The 24,237-nt window shown below is 30.0% G+C and overlaps 2 protein-coding genes across 3 annotated transcripts in view; both read right to left on the reverse strand.

The window, feature by feature from the left end:
- The window catches only part of LOC111621525, a 123,106-nt gene that overhangs the window by 9,532 nt on the left and 89,337 nt on the right, over positions 1 to 24,237 (reverse strand). The window contains exons 20-23 of the mRNA XM_023363683.1: positions 21,270 to 21,358; positions 17,510 to 17,672; positions 13,428 to 13,520; positions 3,508 to 3,560 (exon numbers count right to left, since the gene is read on the reverse strand). Of these exons, the coding sequence (XP_023219451.1) occupies positions 3,508 to 3,560; positions 13,428 to 13,520; positions 17,510 to 17,672; positions 21,270 to 21,358 (398 nt within the window). The remainder of the gene's footprint in view (positions 1 to 3,507; positions 3,561 to 13,427; positions 13,521 to 17,509; positions 17,673 to 21,269; positions 21,359 to 24,237) is intronic.
- Positions 1,509 to 13,558, reverse strand: LOC111621515 (cytochrome P450 6A1-like). 2 transcript variants are annotated; one of them, XM_023363672.1, is made up of 5 exons: positions 13,428 to 13,558; positions 6,446 to 6,548; positions 3,508 to 3,560; positions 1,760 to 1,856; positions 1,510 to 1,638 (listed from the first exon to the last, which is right to left on the reverse strand). In XM_023363672.1, the coding sequence occupies exons 1-5, from the start codon at positions 13,496 to 13,498 to the stop codon at positions 1,630 to 1,632; spliced, it is 333 nt and encodes a 110-aa protein (XP_023219440.1). In that variant the 5' UTR covers positions 13,499 to 13,558; the 3' UTR covers positions 1,510 to 1,629. The 2 variants fall into 2 exon arrangements, with proteins under 2 accessions (XP_023219439.1, XP_023219440.1); XM_023363671.1 differs by having other exon boundaries at positions 1,509 to 1,856.

The raw sequence follows: 24,237 nt of genomic DNA on the forward strand, positions 1-24,237 counted from the left end.
ACACCAGCGTATTCAAAACGAGAACCTGCCAAAACGGAAAAAAATAATTCGGTATAGTGCGATTTCAGTTTACACAGATTTTATTCTATTTCAAATGTTTTATTTTGTTCTCAGGTTGATAATATTTTAAATATGATACAGGTAACCCCCGTATAACACGGTAGTTACGTTCCAAAAAATTGCCGTGTTATGCGAATCCGTGTTATACGAAACAAAGAACTAATACGAAAAGGAGGGTTAGGTTCCAAAAATTAAAAAANACGCGGCCGCTCGCGAGACCTACTTTTAAAAATAAACCAACTCGCTGTCGCGGCATCCGTGTCGAACGAGACACGGTGGTGTCAGTCCTGACAAGTCACCAAAGAGGTGCCGATCCTCAGGTCACATAATAAATTTGTTAGCTGCTATTTAATACAGTATTATATTGGCCTAATTCATTACTTAGGTCACTGATATAAAGGTTTGAATAAAGCAGACTTCTTAGGTGAAAAGTAAGTGCTTCAATGGAAAGCATACCACAATACATTACTAGGGAAATCCGTAAACACTAATTGATGCTTTATTAAGTATAAAAGTTTAACATTGGATGCCCTTATGTTAGTAATGAGTAATGATTCAAAAACCTTGTATGTGCAACCATAGACAATGAACTGAATGTCTTGTTGAGGTCGAACTAATAAATTTTAGTTGTTCACACTATTTGTTTCTACTTTTCTCACAAAAGAAATACGTAACTACAGGTATCCCTCGTACACACAACTAGTTACGTTCTGAAAAAGAGCCGTGTTATGCGAATCCGTGCTATACTAAAACAAAAGATCAATGCTAAACTTAGGGTTAGGTTTCAAAAGTTAACAAAAGTCTACTATTTTATTTCGTTACCAAGAGAAATGTTTATTAAAAAACAATCAATAATTTATTTCCAATCAATAATTAAGTAACAATCACAACTAAAAGTACTGTATTACACGTTAATATTAATTTTAGTTAAACGAGAACTTTTTTTACGAACTAGTTTCTGAGCTTTATTGTTGATTATCAGCAACATCATTATTTTTCATTTTTTTTCATAAAATCTGATATCTTCATTTGCTTTCATAATCCTAAAAGACATTTATAAATTTCATTATATGGAGCCACTCATTTCTAAAGTACTCTCTTAAACTTTATGCTTCTTTAAATGGATGTATCTGTATTTAGATAGTAGAGTTCCAATTGTTCGACCAAATTTATCTCTTCTCGTATGCTTTTAAAAATAAAATTTTGAGGTTCAAAGTTTTTATATGTGCTATCATCATCTGAATTAATTTTGTCGATCTCAAATACAATTTCAACCAAATTTGCTTCATCAATTTCTTCTTCTTCCAATAGTTCTTGGATATCTTTAAGATTCATATTCATATCATCAAAACGGATTGAGCCCACCAGTGGCCAAGCGCTTCTATTCACTGTACACTGGGAGTTTGATTGCGGATTTGCTCCTCGCCAATATATTTAAACTTGAAATTTTTTTATCTTTGTGAGAATAAAATCGATAGGCTATTAACTTATTATAATTAACTTAAGATACTTTAAAATTATGTCTGATAATGAATACCTTATAACTTACTTTCTTAACTTATACAAACTTCAACGGATCTGTGGCATATAGGGAGCAAAACATAAAATGTAGAAACTTAAAAATATGATGCTAAAAACTTAGCGTGATTCATTTCATCCCAAACAACCCGACATGGAGAAAAAAAAATTTGTAACTTACCACTCTATTATGAAATGTATTAAAATCTTTAACAAAAATTTTTTTCAGAATATGAGGTTCAGCAATGCAAATAATCGGCTTAATTCCCAAAAATCTCCTACAAAATATTAAAAGAAACGAATTTAAGTCATTCATCGAAATAATACATTATAAAAGTAATTTAAAAATATTAAGATTTTAATTTCAATATTGTTATTACACAGATATATTCAATAAAGTTTTGAAAATTTATCAATGAGATCATTATTTATATTCAACTTCATAATATTGATTCGATGACGAACCTTGAAAATATGAGTTTAATTTAATAAATTCATAAAAGTGTTTGAAATAAATTGAAAGGAAAGATTAGAGAAGACCGTATTACGACGGGAAACTTTACGGTTTATAATCATTTTTTATGAATTGAAGCTGTAAAGAACAAGTTTAGTTATCTTGTTCACTGCTACAGCACTGTCTAATGCCCGACTTTTGATGTTACCATTTCGTCAGTATAGAAAGTTGATTTCCCGAAAAAGCTTAACTTATGAAAAACAATAAATCGTCCATTCACCGAACAGAGAGATACCCGACCGGACATTGGTGTTCCACTTCGGACATAAAGATATGAATCAGGCCAAAATAATTCAAATATCATGAACAATTTGAAAAAGTTTACAAATATTATGATTAATACAATGATTAATTTTAAATAATAAAATAATTTCATAATCTAATAAATGACGCTCATTTGCCAATACAAAAACTTTGAATATACAGTCGACCGCCCTATAACAATGTTGATAATTCCGTTTTATATGAATTCCATGTTGTACGAGTCACTTAGATTTTACAAATAACTGAGCCGTTGATAGCCTGGCACACGTATTTGTAAAATCTAAGTTACTCGTACAACATGGAATTCATATAAAACAGAATTATCAACAGTATTATAGGAGGTCGACTGTATAGTATCCACTTTTCACTTAAAAGCATAAGATACGTACGCTAATAATAAAATGTTTTAATATTTGTCAAGATTAGTAAAACCATTAAAAGAGATATTAAATAAAAAGATTACTGATACTGCATCAAAGATGAAGAAACTACATGTATTGGTACAGAAAAAGGTTTGGCATTTATATCAGTTAAATATTTCTTTTAATCTCTGTTTGTAAATATTTATAAACAATTTTTCCTTGGGAAGAATGCGACAAAAGTTCGCACGAAATCAGAGGCATAATCATTCTGTATTTCTACAGGCAATATTTTGACAATGACATTTTGAAGATCATTATAGTTATTAGGCCTAAATATTAGATCTATAAAACGGCTAAAAATAATACTTGCCAAGGGATAACAATTGTCTGAATAAACTAGAAATAAACTCTAGAAGTCTCTTGATGAAATACACGCACCGCGAAATTTAAATTGTCCGTCGATAGAACTGTCTGCACTTAGAAGTGACTATTCTAAATAAAAATTAAAGAATTAAAATCACGATCGGAACTTCGAAAACGATCCGAAGATTATATTAATGATGGCCTTACAGCGTTTACTTTGACATTTATTACTATTTCTGATATACAAAGATAATAGATTTTTTTCATTCGATTTTATGAATGAAATAGTTATTGTTTTTCAAATTATAGTTGATTATTGTGATGAGACCATAGCCACAATTTTTGTATAAAATGATTTAGAAAATATTTTTAGCATCCTAGAATGGGGAAAAATGATATGATAGAACTGTAAATTATTAAACTCACCCATGTATTCGGCCATATTTTTTGTAATATTCCAGGTCTATGATATGCGTTGACTGTAGAAATAAAACAAAAATTTGAAAATATTTATGATAGAAACACAACATTTAACAGTAAATTATTGTTTTAAAAATAATTATCAATTATTTATTTAAATTTCATAAAATTTATATTTTAACAATTTTTACATTAATATTACAAATAATGTACTGTACATTTATTTTAATTATAAATACACGTATTTATTCAATAGTAGTAGTTTATACTAAAATTAATGAGAAATAATTGTTGAATCCGGACTTCAACTTAATCTAACGTCATATCATCAACATTGTAACTTTCACACCTGGGAGTATATCTCCTTTTAAGTTCTCAGTGTCGATAAAGACGCTTTCACGCGATTTTCTGATCTGCTGTCCCGATTTCATAATAACAAACGGGCAGTAAAGGCAGTCGTCGCCAGTAATCGAAATTTTCCTGTGTCAGTGTCAATCGTACTCTATCGGATTTTCACGTTACCCTCAACTATGCCTACAAGAACTTTCTCGACCCGATCCAGACATGTCCCGAACGATCCAAATCAAGACCATAGACCTCCGAAATCCGAATCAAGAAGCATCACCACCAACGCAGTTATTTCCCGACTCGCGAACATTTGTAAACTCTCTCTCTCGCGACCGCTAGGTAGATAAGCTAAGTCGACATATTGTATCATGTACTGTACACCTTTCGTTGAAATTATACGGTTATTTAGTTATTAACTTTAGTGTCTGAGTACTTTACTTCTGTCGGGCTGTCTCTTCGTCTCCATCCGGAACCCGATCGCTTACTCACGCGGCCGCTCGCGAGACCTACTTTTAAAAATAAACCAACTCGCTGTCGCGGCATCCGTGTCGAACGAGACACGGTGGTGTCAGTCCTGACAAGTCACCAAAGAGGTGCCGATCCTCAGGTCACATAATAAATTTGTTAGCTGCTATTTAATACAGTATTATATTGGCCTAATTCATTACTTAGGTCACTGATATAAAGGTTTGAATAAAGCAGACTTCTTAGGTGAAAAGTAAGTGCTTCAATGGAAAGCATACCACAATACATTACTAGGGAAATCCGTAAACACTAATTGATGCTTTATTAAGTATAAAAGTTTAACATTGGATGCCCTTATGTTAGTAATGAGTAATGATTCAAAAACCTTGTATGTGCAACCATAGACAATGAACTGAATGTCTTGTTGAGGTCGAACTAATAAATTTTAGTTGTTCACACTATTTGTTTCTACTTTTCTCACAAAAGAAATGCGTAACTACAGGTATCCCTCGTACACACAACTAGTTACGTTCTGAAAAAGAGCCGTGTTATGCGAATCCGTGCTATACTAAAACAAAAGATCAATGCTAAACTTAGGGTTAGGTTTCAAAAGTTAACAAAAGTCTACTATTTTATTTCGTTACCAAGAGAAATGTTTATTAAAAAACAATCAATAATTTATTTCCAATCAATAATTAAGTAACAATCACAACTAAAACTACTGTATTACACGTTAATATTAATTTTAGTTAAACGAGAACTTTTTTTACGAACTAGTTTCTGAGCTTTATTGTTGATTATCAGCAACATCATTATTTTTCATTTTTTTTCATAAAATCTGATATCTTCATTTGCTTTCATAATCCTAAAAGACATTTATAAATTTCATTATATGGAGCCACTCATTTCTAAAGTACTCTCTTAAACTTTATGCTTCTTTAAATGGATGTATCTGTATTTAGATAGTAGAGTTCCAATTGTTCGACCAAATTTATCTCTTCTCGTATGCTTTTAAAAATAAAATTTTGAGGTTCAAAGTTTTTATATGTGCTATCATCATCTGAATTAATTTTGTCGATCTCAAATACAATTTCAACCAAATTTGCTTCATCAATTTCTTCTTCTTCCAATAGTTCTTGGATATCTTTAAGATTCATATTCATATCATCAAAACGGATTGAGCCCACCAGTGGCCAAGCGCTTCTATTCACTGTACACTGGGAGTTTGATTGCGGATTTGCTCCTCGCCAGGACCCTTATTCTCAAGTTTTCCGTGTTGTACGCGAATTGAAGTCATTGAACTCACTCGTGTTACTATGACTCACATAATCGGTAGTCTCGAGTTAAACCCATCAAGCAAACTCGAAAGACGAGCGGAAATATGTCAAACTCACTTGATTACGTATGTCGTTAAACATGATGAGATTATTTACAATACATCTGGGTTTGCGACTACAGTATAATGAATCAACTTAACTGTAAAAAGTTGTAAACGTAAATTAGTCTACACGTATTACAGTTAGTTTTGTCTTATAGCAATATAGTACGCAGAAACAAAATAGAAACCTTCAATGTTTTATTTAAAAAAAATAAGCGAAGAACAAAAATAAATATTAGTAACATATATAGAAAATAATAAGAAAATAAACAGTGGAAAATTCGATAACGAATTTACAAGATAAAGACTTGTGGAGAGAATTAGTTGAAAAATTAAATGCGTGTGTTGGAGCTAAAAAATCCGTTGCGGAATGGAAAAAAGTAAATATTTTAATTTAGTCTTTTCTTCGAATAGTCTTTTCCTTGATCTATTTCTTAAATTGTTCAATGAACTTAACGAAAAACTCGAGAATAAGGGCCCTGGACAGGCTGGCCGCGTGGGATTTTCTCTATGTCTCTCAAACATTCTCGAAGGAAGGAACTGTGGAATTATTTTGTAAACGTTTTTCATGTAACAATTAACGTGATTGTTTGTAAATGTGACTGGTCTCTGTGCGCATAAAATCTACATATGTGATCAAATCTCTTTTTTTCTACCAGCAAAATTAATATTGGACGGTGATCATGGTCGCAATCAAATCTCACAGTACTAAAATTACAATTATCAATTATTTCTATTTTTAATATTGAATACCTTTTTCAACACCTCGGACATTTCCAATAGAAAACTCCAAATTCCATCAACTGAACATTGAATTTCTTGTCGTTTCCAGTACTGAAATTTTCTATTCACATAACTAAAATATTTAATATAAAGAATGAGTTTATATACAGTATACGAAAAATAACAGTGCGTTTCATAATGATATGACTACCCATCTTTTCACATATAACTTTGTTAGAAATGATTGAAGCAACTAATCAGCTCTTATCATTAGAAAGATACGATTTAACTAGCAATTATTTGTTGTGACATCGTCACGATGCAAGACTGCAATTTTTAATCATCTTTAAATTTAAAAAAATCACGTGACATCCGGTCTGTACCAAAAGATCGTATGTAGTTGTTACTTTGCGCCTCTGGCCGCAAAATTTTCAGTATCTGGTCTCAATTGTCATTTACCTAACTCCGTTCGCGAGATTAACGGAGGACACAGACAAACGGCGACAGTGGAAATGTATAGGTACAGTACACATTTGGAAAATCCAATTATTATGTACGACATCTAAATATAAATTGGAATTGAAAATACTTTTAGTTTTCAACTAAAAGTAAATAGTTATCCACTTTGCCGTTTAAGCCGATTTGATTGTGCTATCATAGCAGATACATTTTTATGCTTCTTCCATCAGAGGAAATTATACTGCCTAAGTATTGGAAAGTCTTTACTTCTTTACCTTAGAGGGTGAAAACCCTCTAGCTAACCGTATGCACCTTCCTGCCATTTTCTTGTGCCTTCCATTACCTTGATCTTCTTATTAATTTTCATCTTTTATCTCTCTGTTAGACGTTTATCGAAATTGGTAAGAGCTTGTTGGAGCACCTCTTCATATTCCGCTATCAGGGCAATATCATTAGCATATCGTCTCGTAATGAACAATTTCCCATTTACTTTTACTCCTGATCTGTTGGTAGAAGGAATTCTTTCATAGCTTCTACATATACATATTGAATAATAGTGGGGAAAGTCCTTATCCCTGCCGTACTCCTTTTATGATTTTTGTTTCTTTTTCCCTTCCTAAAAATGCTGTCTGATTTTTATATAGTTCTAATATAATTCTTCTCTCTCTTTAGTCAGTTTCCAACATCTTCAGTGCTCTGAACATGATCTCCCAATCAATACCGATGAAAGCTTTCTCCATATCAAAAAATGCTATTAATACTTGTTTATTAACACGGAGAAGCTGTTCGATTATCAATCTTAGGCTTAGTATTGCTTTTCTTGTTCCCCTACTCCGTCGAAATCCAAACTAATCGTCTAAATCTCTATTCTTCTCTGTAGTCTTTGATAGATTATTCAGCATAGTATGTGACAGCAGACTCAAGGTTCTGTGTTATTCGCATTTTTCTGCTTTCATTTTCTTCGGAATGGGTATTATTATTATCGTCTTGAAGTCAGGTAACTTTCTAGTCACGTACTGTACATTTCATTCGCCAAGTTGTAAACTTCTTGCTTGGTACTTTCTCTTAAAGCTTTTATAATCTTCACTAGAATTTGTTCTATTCCCGGGACTCTTTTCTGCTTTATTTTTCATATAATATTATCAAATGCTAGTTACAGTATTGGTGAACCCAGGCCCACTGCATCCGAATCATTCTCATTCTTTAATGCAAGGTTACTCGGACTGTCCCCTTCATAGAGGTTCTCTATATATTCTCTCCATCTTACAATTTGATCTTTTTCTACCAGGATGTCTTCCTATCTATTCATGATGACATTTCTTTGTTTCTTTCTTTCTCCGATGTGAGGTTCCGAATGAGGTTCGAACCCCTGAATAAATTTTGTTTAAAAGCTTTCCACTAGGGAAAGGAATTTCATAAGATAAACAAAACGCGAAGATAAAAAAAAAATAATAAATGTAAGAGTCGGACGACCTGAGTTCTTGTGTCAAACCGTCAAGACGGACTTTGGCTTGGGTTCTCTTGAATCGGACCAAATTACGGTGAACTCGAAGTGCTATAAAATATTTCGATCAATGAATAATTATCGCGAGATGATTAATAAACATTTTTGACAAGAGAGAAAACAAAAATCCTTTGAAATACGAATAAAAGCTCCAGAGTTCGTTTAAACATCCTGTCATCCAAGATCGAAATGCGGTGTCGGATTAACATCGCTATTTGACTTTTCTCGTGCCTCGACCAGGTCTATTTCTACCTATCTGAAAATAAAGAAGAAACTAATCAGAGAAGAAAGAGAGGGATTCGGGACCAATTATATTGTTGGTCTGCGGATAGATTCTATATAAACCCGCATCTGAAAGTCAAACTGCGCTTCTCCATCCATTCTTCCCTAACCGCGTTGCGTCGATCCATTTTCTCTGTTAATCCGCTCGCATCTACCAGTCAGCTTAGTATGTTTTCTTTCAAGCGCATTCTTGATCTAGCCGTAGAATGCTAATCCATTCTACGCTACAGCAATCTGTCATCAAGTATCTTCTCTTGTCGTGGCAATAAGTGCACGACTTCGTCGCATGCAAGTCACCGTCTTACGGCTCAGCTAGAGAGTGGTGTTCGACAAATCTCTGGAGTAAGTGACCCCGACCACCTCGTCTCCGGGTCTGGCATCATCCGAACTCCTAGTGAATTTACGAACTATTATTCTAAATCCCAAGAACATCTTCGTAGAACGAAAAACTGAAGTAAACGAAAGCAGGTTAAATGTAAACAATTTATGTATAAATAAACGGGAAAATCTGTAAAGGTGTTTCGAATCTAAATTCATCGGCACCCGAAACCCTCCATGGGTTTAGTTTCCTGGCGAATTAATTATCAGGCGGCGTCAACGAACGCTGTATATCCTTACACAAATTGTCTTTTAACCACCCTATATGCTCATTCTATACAGTATTTCTTTTCTGCATGTTTTCCTCTATTAGCCTACACATGTTGTTGATCCATTCTTTAGATTTCTTTACCTCTATATTTACTAAGTTCCTGCACCTTTTGTATTTCTTTTTTTTATTCATTCTCCTTGTACAGCCTTCTATTTTTATTTACATTTTATAACAAATGTAAATAAAAGCAAGTTGAAATGCCTTCCGATAAAAAGAATATAAGGAATATGATACTTTATGCTTCGGAAAAGATATAACACTACTAACAGTAAAAAGAATTCTTAATGAGTATGGGAAAGATGCTCCTAAACTTCCAATATGTCAAATGTGATTTAAAAGATTCCGTTTAGAAAATTTTTAATTAAAGTATACAAATTATACAGAGTACTCAAAAGCAGTCAACGAAGAAAATTTGCAAAAATAAATTGTTAAATATCGATGAATAGCACACAGAATATATAACAAAATACACCAGAAGTATAAAGCGAGAAAAACACTGAAAACCTACTAGCATAATGCGAGAGCGACAGATGACTTGGGTGCATAACAATGTTTGTACGTTTCGAGTGCATTTTTACACTGCGTGCGAGGTCCGAACTCCCAAACAATTTTTTTTTTTTTTTTTTTTTTTTTGTCAAATTTAGCGTTCAAACTAGGAATATTACTGTACTGAGATAATAGGGTATTTTTAATTTTCTTTATTATACTGATCTTTTCAATTTGATTTACGATTAAATGTTACAATAAAAAATATTTATTACTTGAATTTGATCTTTGTTTAAACTGGTTTATTTGAAAAATTGATGCGGTCATATCACTAAAAAACACACTGCGTTGAAACGTTTAATATAAAATTTAAAGAATAATTATTAAATCAAATTATATTTGAATAATCACTTCATTTAAATATACTTTAATTGTTCTATATTATTTAACTAAAGCTTTATCTTAAATACATAGATCAGGGGTCAATTACGCGGCGCCCGTGGCGCATTTCAAATGCGCCCTCCAGAATCATAGTTTCGAAAGCGTAAATATATATACTTGTAATTTCATTTTATTTAATTTTGTGATATTTTATGTACGTACTTTTAATTTTCATTGTTTAGTTATTACATGCATGTATAATCTTTATTTCGTATAAATATAAATACAATATTTCAAAACAATTATTTTTTATTTATTAGAACATTGTGACTTTTTTCAAAAATTCAACTATGCGCCCTCGATGATTTTTAAAATTTTTATTGAGTCCTTAGTAATTAAAAGGTTGCGACCCGAAAATGAATGTATCATAATAAAATTGGTTGTTAAATAATATAAATTAAAATAACTGAAGAATGAGAATGATTGTTTGAATATAAATTACAGAGAAAAGAATAAAATATTTAAAATTATTAAACTTTAAATGATTAAAAAATTTTTTATATCGAATTTCTGCAAAACTCCAATTAATAATTTAGATTAGTTCTTAATGAAACTTTTCTATGATAATATAATTTTATCGTAAATTAGTTTTATTCATTAAGAGAAAACGTTTATCTACTTTAAATAATCATTGATTTCTTAATGAAAATTATTTACTAAATATAAAATCTTATAATTAATAAAAAATTTTGTTAATATGAATGTAATAAATTCTCAATTATCCGCGGTGATAAATGAAACCAACGAGTTACAATTCATAATAAATTGAAATTCAATTTTTATATTGTATTCGTATTTACATTGTCTATCTTTATAACAATGCACAACAATTTAGTTTAAAAAATAATTGCTTAATATTAAAATAATGTACATTAATAAATAATGAACTTTACAGTTTTCATTATTTATAAATGTTTCAGTAAATGTACTTGTAATTGTTGACTTAATCTCATTATAATTAACTATAAAATACACAGGATGGTCATTCATAGAAAACTTCTGCTATTAAACTGAAATATCAATGACTGTTGAACTACTGGAGAAAACATCGTGGTATATGTGTATAATACTTCTTAACTTAGTTTTAATATGTCTATTCCTTCGATATATTAATTTAATGCTGTTGATATATCTTATAATTAACAGAAATACTTTGCTTTACACTAGACCACCTTTCCAAATATATGAAAATACACGTTTATATTGTATTTATGACTGTATTTAAAGATAGTTTTCAATTGTAATACATAATTTTAGAACACACATGTTAAAATTTATATAAGACATTTTCCCTATTATGTGATTTACACTTTGTTATAAATTGTTGTTAGTAATTATCTGTATCTATCTTTATTTCAGAAGAGCTTCTAGGTGTACTATTATTTTAAAACAATGATTTCTCTTATTTCCATATTAAATAATATAGATAGATTATTATATTACACTATTTTATAGTTTATATATCTTGTAATCTTGTAGTTTAATATTTTTTTAAATATAATCGTAAAATAAGTTATTTTATTTAACAATTTGTTTCAATAAATGTTATATTGAACATTATCAATAAGTAAATTAAAGAGTTGAACCTTTGCTTGCTGATTCTATTAACTTTTCATGAATTTTAAAGTGTTTTTCTTTTTTAAACAACTAAAATGTGCAATTTGATATTATTTGTAACATAAGAAAAAGTATTTTCATCATTTGAATTTTTATGCTAATTTATATACATTTTTCAAATAGAATCTGTACTTTCCCCTGCTGTTATAACAGAGGGAAAGTATGATAATCCGACAAAAAATGACCCCCCTCAGATTTTTACACTTTTGGGCTCAGGACACCTTGAAACGTGGAGAAATGCAAATAAATTCGGGGATAATTTCTGTATGTTTGAAGCTTAATAACTCTTGTGCTTTTTGTCAAAAATTTCTAAAATTTTGCAGGAAGGTTTGATTATTAGAGAGGTTAAAGATATTAACCTCTCTTTTGGTAGTTAAAGGCCGAGGGGGTGAATAGATAATGGAGGTAGTGTGTATCTGCAGTAGGGTCGGACTTAATGACGATTTTACTCGTTATTAGCATTTACAATTTGTTTTTTTTAATAAACTCATCCCTACCCTTAAAGTTAAGCTTCTTACCATTTTATAATAATTAAAAGCATAAAAAGTTTTTAATAATAAAATATAAGAGATGGTGCCACACACGCAGATTTAAAGGTTGCCGGGAAAGTTAAGCAACTCGTTGCTAGAGTATTTTAGTTTGAATCGATTGATGCTTGATTATGAAATCTAACGCGATTCTATTCAAGAACAACAAATTCTTTATTTTAAAAAATATGTATTGTATATTATATAATTAGTCAAAAATATGATTTGTTGTTTCCTTATACATTTTATTCGATTAACATGTGATAAAAATAGATAAATAAATCTCAAGGTTCTATTCTAAATATTACTTCATAAATATGATAAAATACAAAATACCAAAGTTCAGTCTATCAATAATTTGTAATCTGTTTTTATTAGTTATAATAATAGTACAGTAACTATTTTATAACGATTAACAGTAATTAAAAACAATTATAATTACATACTGTAAATTAAATTTTATTTTTATAACTTACAAGTGGATATGTAAATAACAATTTTTATAATAATTATTTTAAATTTTATTTTACACAATTAATTGATATATACATAAAAGTAGCAAAGTTACTAAACGGCCTTCAAATATTATAGATATACTTTTACACTTCTTATATAATTTATAATTGTTTATTCAATGACGTAATTCAATATTTTTCACAACGCTAATGTCATTTAAGAGGATGTAATTTATTAACGTTATTTTTTTTTAAATTAGATAATCATTTGGTCACGTGATACTCACTACGAGTATAATATTTAAACTGTATTTACATATAATTTTTATTAGTATTAACTTATTTCTATTGCTAGGTTAATTGTTTATCTAATCATTTATATATTGGCTAAATTATTCATTATATAACCTGTTAATAACAATATTTAAATTAGTCAGTTTTGGTGTAAGTACAGATATAACTTTTCTTAATTATCAATATTATTTATCTCACAGTGAATAAATTAAATAAGAATTATTATTAAATATTAATTGATTTGATAAACAGACTTTTATAATAATAGACATTGTTGTAGATAATGACATATACTTACATGATGCATAACAGCAATACACTTCCAATAAGTGTAATCCATGTAGAAGGAATAAACTGGTTTAACTCCATCACATAACTGTTCAACTGTCAACTAGAAATACAGTTACCTAGTAATAGTCACTGTTTTTACAGGAGATGATCCTAACACTGCCATCTATGAAAAATAACAGTTACTAAACCTCGAGTGTTGATAAGTATTCTAGTCCATTGTTTCTCAAACTTTTCCCTAATGCCACCCAATAGTATATTTGTTTGTAATGGTTACGCGGCCCAAATGCTTGTAATAGAAAATTTTAATAAACTTAGTAAATTGTAGTCGTCTACGTATATTATACAGTCAAACCTGTCTATAACGGAACCTGTATATAGCGAAAACCCGTTATTAACGGAAAATTTCTTTGTCCGTTGAATTTTTTGCAAAAACGAATGTATCCTGTATCTAGCGGAACCTGTTCAATGCGGAAACGGAAAGGAAAATCGGGCCATATAACGGAAAAATCGGTGTCTTTATCCAATTTAACGAAAAGTTTACAAGCTTAGCATGTATAAATCATAAAAAAGTCAAAAAATACACATATCCAATACAAAATAGCAAAATACGACTACTATATTACCGTAATTTTATTGGGATTTGAACGGAAAGTGTTCGCGTATTTTTTTAATAGCTGTTTTTTCTTAACATAAATATGTGATGTAATTATAAATTGTGAAATTTAAAAAATAACCACAATTAAAAAAGTGAAGCAATACAATTAAAAAGACCAAAACCTTATTATTTGCAAGTTTTAAAAGTAATCACCCAATTTTATTGATAATTTCCTCTTTGTTGATACGTTAGAAAACTATGTAATTGTGTTTCTTTTTTATCCAAAACTGTCTTATCTAATAACAAGCATTTCCAATAAGTATAATATTATATTCTGTGACTGTTTTATGAATTATAAAATGAAAACTTTTGAAAATATTTGTTATAATATTTTACTAACAAAGCAGTACTATTTTATTTTACTTCGGTGCAAGTTTTAGTATTCAATATTATGTTAACAAAAGGACACAGTGCTGAAAAAGTAATCTTAGTATCATTCAAGCTCTTATGTATTTTTAACTTTTCACAAATAAAAGAAGCTATCCTCACTTAAAATAATGTTTTTACTCTAGAAAAAACATTTTATATAACTCTTTTTTATAACGGAATACAGAGATTTTAGAATCTTTAGATACAGGTACAAGTCATCGAGAACGATACGGCAGCTCCCTCAGTACTAGTTGCAGATAAATCAAGCCTCTTATAGCCTTTCTTACTTATGTCGGGTGTTTTGAGCCTACAGTTTAAGGCCTTAGTTTTGACTCTCGGAATATAAATAATGAAAGAGAATTAAACCGAATTTTAAATGAAAAATTTATTGATAATTAGTCGACAACTTTTACATTACGTATGGTATTTTTTAATTAAAAATTTCATAACAAGCTTACTTTTTCAATTCATTTTGTTAAACATGAAACTCATTAATTTTTACATTATTATCCAATTTTATTATTTCATTTTCTTTTTTCTAATCTGACCATAAGGTTTTTTGGTTGAAGTAATCCTTGGCCCATGTAATACTCTAAAGGCATCTAGGAAAAGAACAAAATAAAAGCATTATAATTTTCAGTTTATGATTAAAAAACGATTATAATTAACTACAAAGGTTTGGTTTCTAATTATTGTTAACCCATAATATATTTATTCACCTATTATAAAAAATTTATATATACAGTGTATGCACACGAAAAATAAAGCGATAATAATAGGCATAATNAAAAAATTAAAATTGTGCATGGCATTATTCTGTTATGAGTTTCTGTTATAAAAACTTTAAAAATTTTTAATTATAAAATGGCAAAAATCTTCATTTTGAGAGTAGTGATAGTTTTATAAAATACTGTAAATGCTAATAACGAATAATTATATTAAGTCTGATCCCTCTCGACATTTAACCACAAAAATTTAATAGCATATCAAATTTCGTTTTTTCATTATTACCCCTCCTGAGATATTAAACGAAATAGAAGCCCACGCGCACACATAAATCTAAACAAATATACCTATGGAATTTTTTCCGTGGTTTTTTCTTTTCACTTTTTTGGGTTCAGGAGGTCTCAAAACTGGAGATTTGCAAAATACTTGAAAAGTCAAATTTCACAGGATTCCTATATTTCCCCCATTTTTTTTTTTTTTGTATACATAACAAGCAGAGAAAGTGAAATTAAGTTAGGAAATTAATTTAAATGTATAGTTCATAATGAAGGCGTTTCACATGAAATAGACAAAATTTCAGAAAAATCTTTTTATTACTGATTTCAATGAAACTATTTTCAGTAGCAAATATTAAAGTAAGAAATCGAATCTATATCACTATAAAAACAGATTGTTGATAAATAAATCTGTTCTAAAGCTGGGTAACGCAGAACACTAAGTCAGAATTCTGAGCAGGTTAGTGGGCGGAGCAAAGAATGTTTTGAGCATCATTGGACGATTATTCTTTGTCGGACAGCTAGGAAAATGGCGGACGGAGTTAAAATTATTATTGCTTCTTTACTCTAAAAATAGTAACTTTATCTTAAAAAATAATTTTATTTAATCCGGCACGAGCAACCATTACATATAGCCATATAGTAAGCATACTTAGCTTTAAAAATATTTACGCATTCCAAAGTTTTAGACTTAGAATAATGATATTTAAAGAAAATGAACGAATATGATTTAATTTCAATAAATGTAGAAAGCTGATTGAAAAAGGATGATCTGGTGATAAACCGAAGGGATGATTTAAAAATGATACCCATTAATGTACACTCTCTCTCGGCGCGTTTCCCTCCACTCCCGCGTGTCCGCTCGAGATAAGCTCAATGTATTTATGTTAGTTATGTTATCGTCTCAATAAATGTTGTTTTGTTGTTAATTGGTGTCTTTACTTCGAGTATCGCTCACACTTTACCGACGACCCCTCTCACCTCCTCCACTCGATCTGACAAAAGAATCCCGACTTTACGGGATAGAGAAAACATTATCCAAGCCATCCACTGACCAGTGGGCAGTTCAATACACTAAGAGCTTGCACAACAGATTATTAAACATCCGGGCACCCTACTACATATATACTTCACATGCAGTATTAGAAAATGACACACACAAAATAAACTACGATAGAGCCATAATCACAGATAAAACATTCATCACGATAGACCTGACGTCATTTTCATTCACAAATGCAGTAAGATCGCTTATATAATAGACACCGCTGTTTCAAACACTCATAACATAAAAAATGCTCACACTGAAAAAACCAACGGGTACACTCCATTTGCTCAAGAAATAAAACAGATGTTGAGGATGAATAAGGTATTTATAGAACTTGTTGTCCTCTTTTCTACTGGTGTTATACCGCATACATTACAAAAATGTCTGGAAACATTAAACCTTAATATAAACATATACATGGCACTACAGACAGCGGCAATATTGAACACATTTCACACTGTTAGGAAGTTTCTAGATATTGAATAAGTATTGTGGAGTTAAAGTCGGAGTCGGTAAAATTCTTTCGACGTCGACGACTCCGACCTCGAAGTTTACTATTGGTAAAATGTGAAGTAAGAAAAATACCTTTTAATTAATTAATATCTAAAAAATTTCTTAGAAAACAGACAGTTCGATAAATTTAGATATCAAAATGATATTAACCCATAAAGGCCGTTNTTTACTATTGGTAAAATGTGAAGTAAGAAAAATACCTTTTAATTAATTAATATCTAAAAAATTTCTTAGAAAACAGACAGTTCGATAAATTTAGATATCAAAATGATATTAACCCATAAAGGCCGTTTCATAGAAAAATGTCATATGTATCTCATACATAGGCTGTCAAACATTTTGAAAAGCCTGTGTATAAAGTCTGTATATAAAGCAAATAAAACATTACAGCATATAGCCTATAAATACACGACTTACAGCATTATATTTGAATACTTTTGTTATTTGAACAAAACAAAATTGAATAAACATCTTATTTAAAGCAAAATAAAGAAAACAATTACCTTCGTTTCCTCTGTAGCTTCTACTCGAAGATCGCGAAAGATGTAGACGAGACACATTTTTACTACCATTAAAGCAAATCTCATTCCAACACAGTTTCTTGGGCCTTCTCCAAATGGAAGATAAGTGAAAGGAATAATGGTATTTCGATTTTCTGGCAAAAATCTGAAATATCATTAATGTGAAATCATAACTATTTGTGCCAAAAATAAATTAAGTAACTAATTAAGTAAAATTAAATTAAATTAAGTAAGTACTGTACAATGAATTTAAATGTGGTAAACAATATATTAAAATAGATTTAAATCTTATTTTGTCGTGGCATTCTTGAGATTTTCACAAAAATAAATTTTATACATTAATTATTGATACCAAATAAAGCAGAATTTTTACAGTTTTAAAAGAAAAACTCCAGTAACTACTTGCGCAACATTCCTGGAAAAAATTAAAATTGTGCATGGCATTATTCTGTTATGAGTTTCTGTTATAAAAACTTTAAAAATTTTTAATTATAAAATGGCAAAAATCTTCATTTTGAGAGTAGTGATAGTTTTATAAAATACTGTAAATGCTAATAACGAATAATTATATTAAGTCTGATCCCTCTCGACATTTAACCACAAAAATTTAATAGCATATCAAATTTCGTTTTTTCATTATTACCCCTCCTGAGATATTAAACGAAATAGAAGCCCACGCGCACACATAAATCTAAACAAATATACCTATGGAATTTTTTCCGTGGTTTTTTCTTTTCACTTTTTTGGGTTCAGGAGGTCTCAAAACTGGAGATTTGCAAAATACTTGAAAAGTCAAATTTCACAGGATTCCTATATTTCCCTTTTTTTGTATACATAACAAGCAGAGAAAGTGAAATTAAGTTAGGAAATTAATTTAAATGTATAGTTCATAATGAAGGCGTTTCACATGAAATAGACAAAATTTCAGAAAAATCTTTTTATTACTGATTTCAATGAAACTGTTTTCAGTAGCAAATATTAAAGTAAGAAATCGAATCTATATCACTATAAAAACAGATTGTTGATAAATAAATCTGTTCTAAAGCTGGGTAACGCAGAACACTAAGTCAGAATTCTGAGCAGGTTAGTGGGCGGAGCAAAGAATGTTTTGAGCATCATTGGACGATTATTCTTTGTCGGACNATGGCGTCGTCGAACGGTGCACACTCGGTAAGTAATCCTACAATTTTTTGTTTATAGCATAGTTTATACGAATTATTCCCAAAAAATTATACGTGTTTTGGAAATGTTGAGTGAAATTAGTCTAGAATCGATTAATTTTATGGAAAAAACATTTCAAACAGCCGTAGTCCTTAAACTGCACACGTTCCGGGCTGTGATTGGCTCATGTATTTAAGGATTCCTACAACGTAAAATTCTTATATAGTGGAACATATCTACCGCGTTAAGGGGGTCAACTGTATTTTAAAATTATAAAATTACTGTTTATTTAATACTGAGAAATTTATTTAAGTTAGGTTTAAATGCAACTATATAAAACCCTAGCAATTTAATAATAATAGTAACTATCACTTCATATTATCAAGAGGTTATTGAAATTAACCTCTGTGTTTTAATTTTAAATAGAATTTTTTCAACGAAAAATTATTGTGACATCGTCAGAATGCCGGGCTGCAATTTTTAATCACATTTTTAATTTATTTAATATAAGACATATGCTTTCCACCTCAAATTAGTAGTGGCTTGCCCCTGTAAATCATATCTTTCTGTTAGCAATGGAGTCGTGCTAATCATCTATCTAACTCCTTTCGGGGAAAATATTTAGATTGAAATAACGTGACTTCCGGTTTGCATCGGAAATTCGTATATAGCTAATCGGAGCCTCTTGCCCCTAAGGTTTCCATATCTCTTCTCGAAGTTCATCTACCTAACATCGTTCTCGTGATTAAGGATAACTGGCGACAGTGGGGATTTATAGGTCTACAACTTTTTCTATTGTAGCCTAATAATACAGCGTATAATAAATGGAAATATGTAACTTTTGAAACATGAAGGATTTTCCAAACTTCTTTAAAATACATATAGCACCTCCTCGAGTTTTGCAGGTGTCTGTGCAGCATTCCCATCGTGACCCGCATATCGTACATGAAAAATAATGTTAAACGAGTATTCTTAAGGACACATCCATACGAATGTACTGTATAAATATCCAATAGAGCTAGGTCACTTGCGTTACTCCTATCCAAGTCTCCCTAGTCGCTAACTGTAACTGATTTAGAACCAGCATGCACTGCAAAATTCTTCGCATTGCAAAATGACATACGCATGCGTCAGGAACTTCTGTTCGAACAAACCTCACCTGCCGTCCGGGTCAGCGATTTTTAAAAAGTGGCAACACTAGCACGGAATTTTTCATTGCTTATTCTGTGACGAAACTGAATTTTAGTCTTTTAAATTGAAATACCTAAATAAGGGGGCGAAATTTTCCTCCTCCCCGGGCGGCTGACACCCACGCTATGCCACTGGTTCTGAGAGATGATCTATCCAAGAGAGAAGGATCTTTTCGTCGTTTCGGAGGCTCCTGGACGATGTTATCGACGGTCTGGAGAGGAAATGATGTCAGTCTGAAGAGAGAGAGGGAGAGAGTCGAAGCTCTCTCCCTTCGATTTCTCTAAGTCTTCTTGTTTTGAAGCTCTCTCGGTTTTGAAATTCAAGGTTTTTATTATTTTCTGTCTCTGATTACCTATTTCGATTGAACGCTTTACCTCGTTCTCACTTTCTAAGTTGTCGATCACTTGTTACTAAGTGCATCTCAAAAATTGAGCTATTACGTCTTCAAGGAATAGTATAATTACATTGAATTCCATAAGAAAGAAATGCTTTAAAACATCACATTCATTATACTTAAAGTTGAATACCATGTCTAAATTTGAATTGACTTGCCGTTATAACTAATTTATTATTAATAAATACCAAAATTTTAATTTAAAAAGCAAGTTAATGACTGAACGACACAGAACTTTGAATAAAAGAATTTAATGCTAATGAAACTTACATACAAATATAAATTAGGAAAAACCTTTCATGTTCACATTTTCAACAGATCAATAAAACAAGAGAAACTTATACTTTAATGAAATGTTCGACATCTGAAGTCATATTTATATAACCTATATTAACGTATTTATTTTTAAAATTATATTATTTTTTAATTATTGCATATTTTCTTGTTAAATAAAAATCAAACTAGTTACCTGTCAGGATCAAACTTTTCCGGATTTGGAAAAAATTCTTTATCATAATGCATAGCATAAACAGGAATTAGAATATTCATTCCTTTTGGTATTTTAATACCTAGCTCTGGTAATTCNGTAGGCTGACATAGGTTAATAAACACATATATTATGAATAGAGATTTCTTTTAAATTATATTTCATTAATATTATTTTTGTTTTCCTTCTGGCACGTCCTGATATATCATATTCAAAGTCTTTTATTAAGAGTAAAAAATGGCTACATTTTGGACTGATATGGAAGCTGTTAGATCTGAGACCAATAGATTAAACGTAGATATATACACGGTATATCAGAAGTTCAGAACTTGTCAGAGGGAAAACAAAAATAATGTTAATGTGATGCAATTTTCTACAAATAGTAAATATATTTCTATTAAAAGTAATAAATACAACATTTGCATAATTATAAACCAATATTGCTATATTTAAAATATATTGAAACTGTGTCAGAAAGATAAATGAAAATCAAAACTCTTTTGGCTTACTGAAGCAATGCTGGTTGTTTTCTCAGTGTTTCGTTGATAACAGCATCCATATATTGCATTTTATTCAGTACGTCAAAATTCATCTCACCCTAAATAATTTCATTTAAAATTAAAAATAAATTTAAAAACAACGTATGATTATCTTGTATAAGTAACAAATATATATATTTACTTATGGTGAGGTTTTTTTATATTTCTTTAAAAAAGTAATCTTCTTAAAAATTAAATAAATTCAAGGGTTGATACTGAATACCACCGTCGTTTTCTATCTATAACCGCATTTTATCACTAAGGGTTAAAATCTACTAAGGGTTACAATTGTTAGCCTTTATTACACAATGCATTTCGGGTGCAAAATTTTGTTTCACTTGCACAATACATATCTACAATCAGTATGTTTACTGATTGTAGATATGTATTACCTCTTCAGGTAATACATATCTACAATCAGTAAACATACAGATGTTACAAAAATTATTATATATTACAGTATTCAACGATTTATATTATATTGAACTAACTTCTTATGTTAAAACATACAAAACTCCACTATATCGATGTCCTATTCTCGAGGCATCGTTCTAACAGCCCTTTGTCTATCTACGTGCTATTTTGCCCTTACCATTTCCGCCCACACGTCATCTATCTCCATCCCATTCTTTAAGTTAATGGTGTTGTGTGCATTTACAATCGCGAAATGTTCCTTGAACCTTCGTAAAAAAATTTTTTTTCTTTGTGGATTATTTTTATATTATTATTATTACTGATTATACATCCAAATTTATTACAATGATAAGTCCATGGTGATTGGTTGTTTTTTAGCCGGATTGCTGTTTTATGCTCTCATACTCTAATCCTAATATTGCCTTCCTGTTTCACCTATATTAATTGCTGGTTTATTGCACATACATTTTACTTATACACAACACCTACTTCGTCTAGTTTTTCTTTATTTTTAATTTTATTGATATTAATATTATTTTTGATTTTATTTTTTAGTTTGGCTGCTGGTACAACTCCATATTTTTTGAAAACATTTCTGTATTTTTCGTATGTACTGTACCTTTAATATATGGGAATGACATATATACGTAATCCTCTTTTTTATTTTTAATATTAAATCTGGTTTTTTATAAATGCACACAACACCATTAACTTAAATAATACGATGGCATCGATATACTGAAGTTCTGTATGTTTTAACATAAGAAGTTAGTTCAATATAATATAAATCATTGAATGCTGTAATATATAATTTTTGTAACATCTGTATGTTTACTGATTGTAGATATGCATTACCTGAAGAGAGGTGCAAGTGAAACAAAATTTTGTACCCGAAATGCATTGTGTAATAAAGACTAACATTTATAACCCGTAATAGTTTTTGTCTCTGATAAGATTCGGTTATAGATAAAAAAAGACGGTGGTATTCAGTATCAACCCTTAAAGTTTTTCAATTTTTTAAGATGTTTTTAAAAATTGATTTTTTAAAAGTAACATATGATTGTTTAGAATTTTATAAAGTTTATTTAAGAATTTTTTTTATATCTCAAATTCATAAATTAATAAATTAAGTCAATAATCTTAATGAAACGTAACATTGAATTCAAGTAAATTTTGAAATAGCAACCTTAATTGATCTTACATTCATCTTCCAGATTTCATCTACTTCTCGAAGTAATTTATCCTGATGTTCCGGATATAAGGCCATGTAATATAAGACAAAAGCTAATGCGTTTGTGGTCGTCTCATTTCCGGCAAAAAGAAACAAAGTGCATTGAGCCATCATTTCTTCAGTGTTCATCGCTGAAATTAAACTTATGTTAAATAAATAAAACTTTTAAAAATCTAATCGATAACATACTTTTATGTTTCGGCAATATTTTTAAATTTGACATTTCTTCTTCGTTGGCTTCTTCTGGAGAAATTTCCAAAACGCCTTTTTGTGCATCCAATAATAATTGAAGAAAATCGTAGGCTTTCTGCAAATATAAATTTTTAGAAAGTTATTGTAATTATTGTTTAAAACGAAATATTAAAATAAGTAAAATAGTTAATTTATTTTAATAGTGAGTACTATAGCGTCTTATCTACTATATTAGTATAGATAAGAGGTTTCAGTATAATTGCGAGCCCGGTAAAAAGTTTCTGTAGTAGCGGTTTGAAAATATTAAAAAATATATTAAAATATTCATAAATTTTGCACGCTTTAGTCTTCATGTATTGTACTGTACAACGTTATAGGGTTGTTGCACCAGTAAATAATCACTTAAGTACCTTGATAAGGAGATTTGAATATAATCACTTAAATTAACAAACAGACATTTAACATAAGTGATGGTCATTGCTGGTTACCAAGAACTCGCACTACTCATTCAAAAAGGGAATTTTTAATTTTCTGTAATATTGATTAAATTAATGATATGATGAATTTAAAATTTAAAAATCACCATTGAATGACCATATGGCTCTAGTAGTTAACCACCTGAAGACTAGTGACTAACAATAAATAACTAGAGTCTTAGGATACTATATGCAATTTTATACCATTGTATACCATATATGTGTTGGCAATTTTATGTAACCCACTCAATTATTTCAGATTAAGAAATTGGAATAAAAATATTGATTGATAGAAAAGGTTTATAATTCAAAAATATCATATAAACAATGTTATAGAAATTATCAGTTTGATGATTTTTATTTATATGATGATTTCATATAAAAATGTGTTTCATAGATAGGCAATATTGCAATAATAATTTTCTAATGGCTTCCTTGAAATCTGACAACAAATTAAGTGGAATCTCATTTTCTATCATTTTCTGTGCACATTTATGTAATTCTCCATAATTAATTGATAAATCAGGTTCATTTTCGGAAAACAATTCCTTACATTTAGCAGAAATACATTTTGCATAATCCATCCTATTTGGATCAAAAGAAAACAAACCGCATGCTTCAAAGC

The sequence above is a fragment of the Centruroides sculpturatus genome, unplaced genomic scaffold, assembly GCF_000671375.1.
Source record: "Centruroides sculpturatus isolate CEXI.00-Female unplaced genomic scaffold, Cexi_2.0 scaffold222, whole genome shotgun sequence".
NCBI classification, from domain to species: Eukaryota; Metazoa; Arthropoda; class Arachnida; order Scorpiones; family Buthidae; genus Centruroides; species Centruroides sculpturatus.

Bases quoted from the DNA above. Each gene is read 5' to 3' on its own strand.
- LOC111621515 (XM_023363671.1), bottom strand. From the start codon at position 13,498: ATGGAGTTAAACCAGTTTATTCCTTCTACATGGATTACACTTATTGGA. The intron at 3,561-6,445 runs GTATTCAATATT...TTATTTCTACAG, and splicing joins TGTCCGAGGTGTTGAAAAAG to TCAACGCATATCATAGACCT. The intron at 1,857-3,507 runs GTGAGTTTAATA...AATATTTTGTAG, and splicing joins AAATATGGCCGAATACATGG to GAGATTTTTGGGAATTAAGC.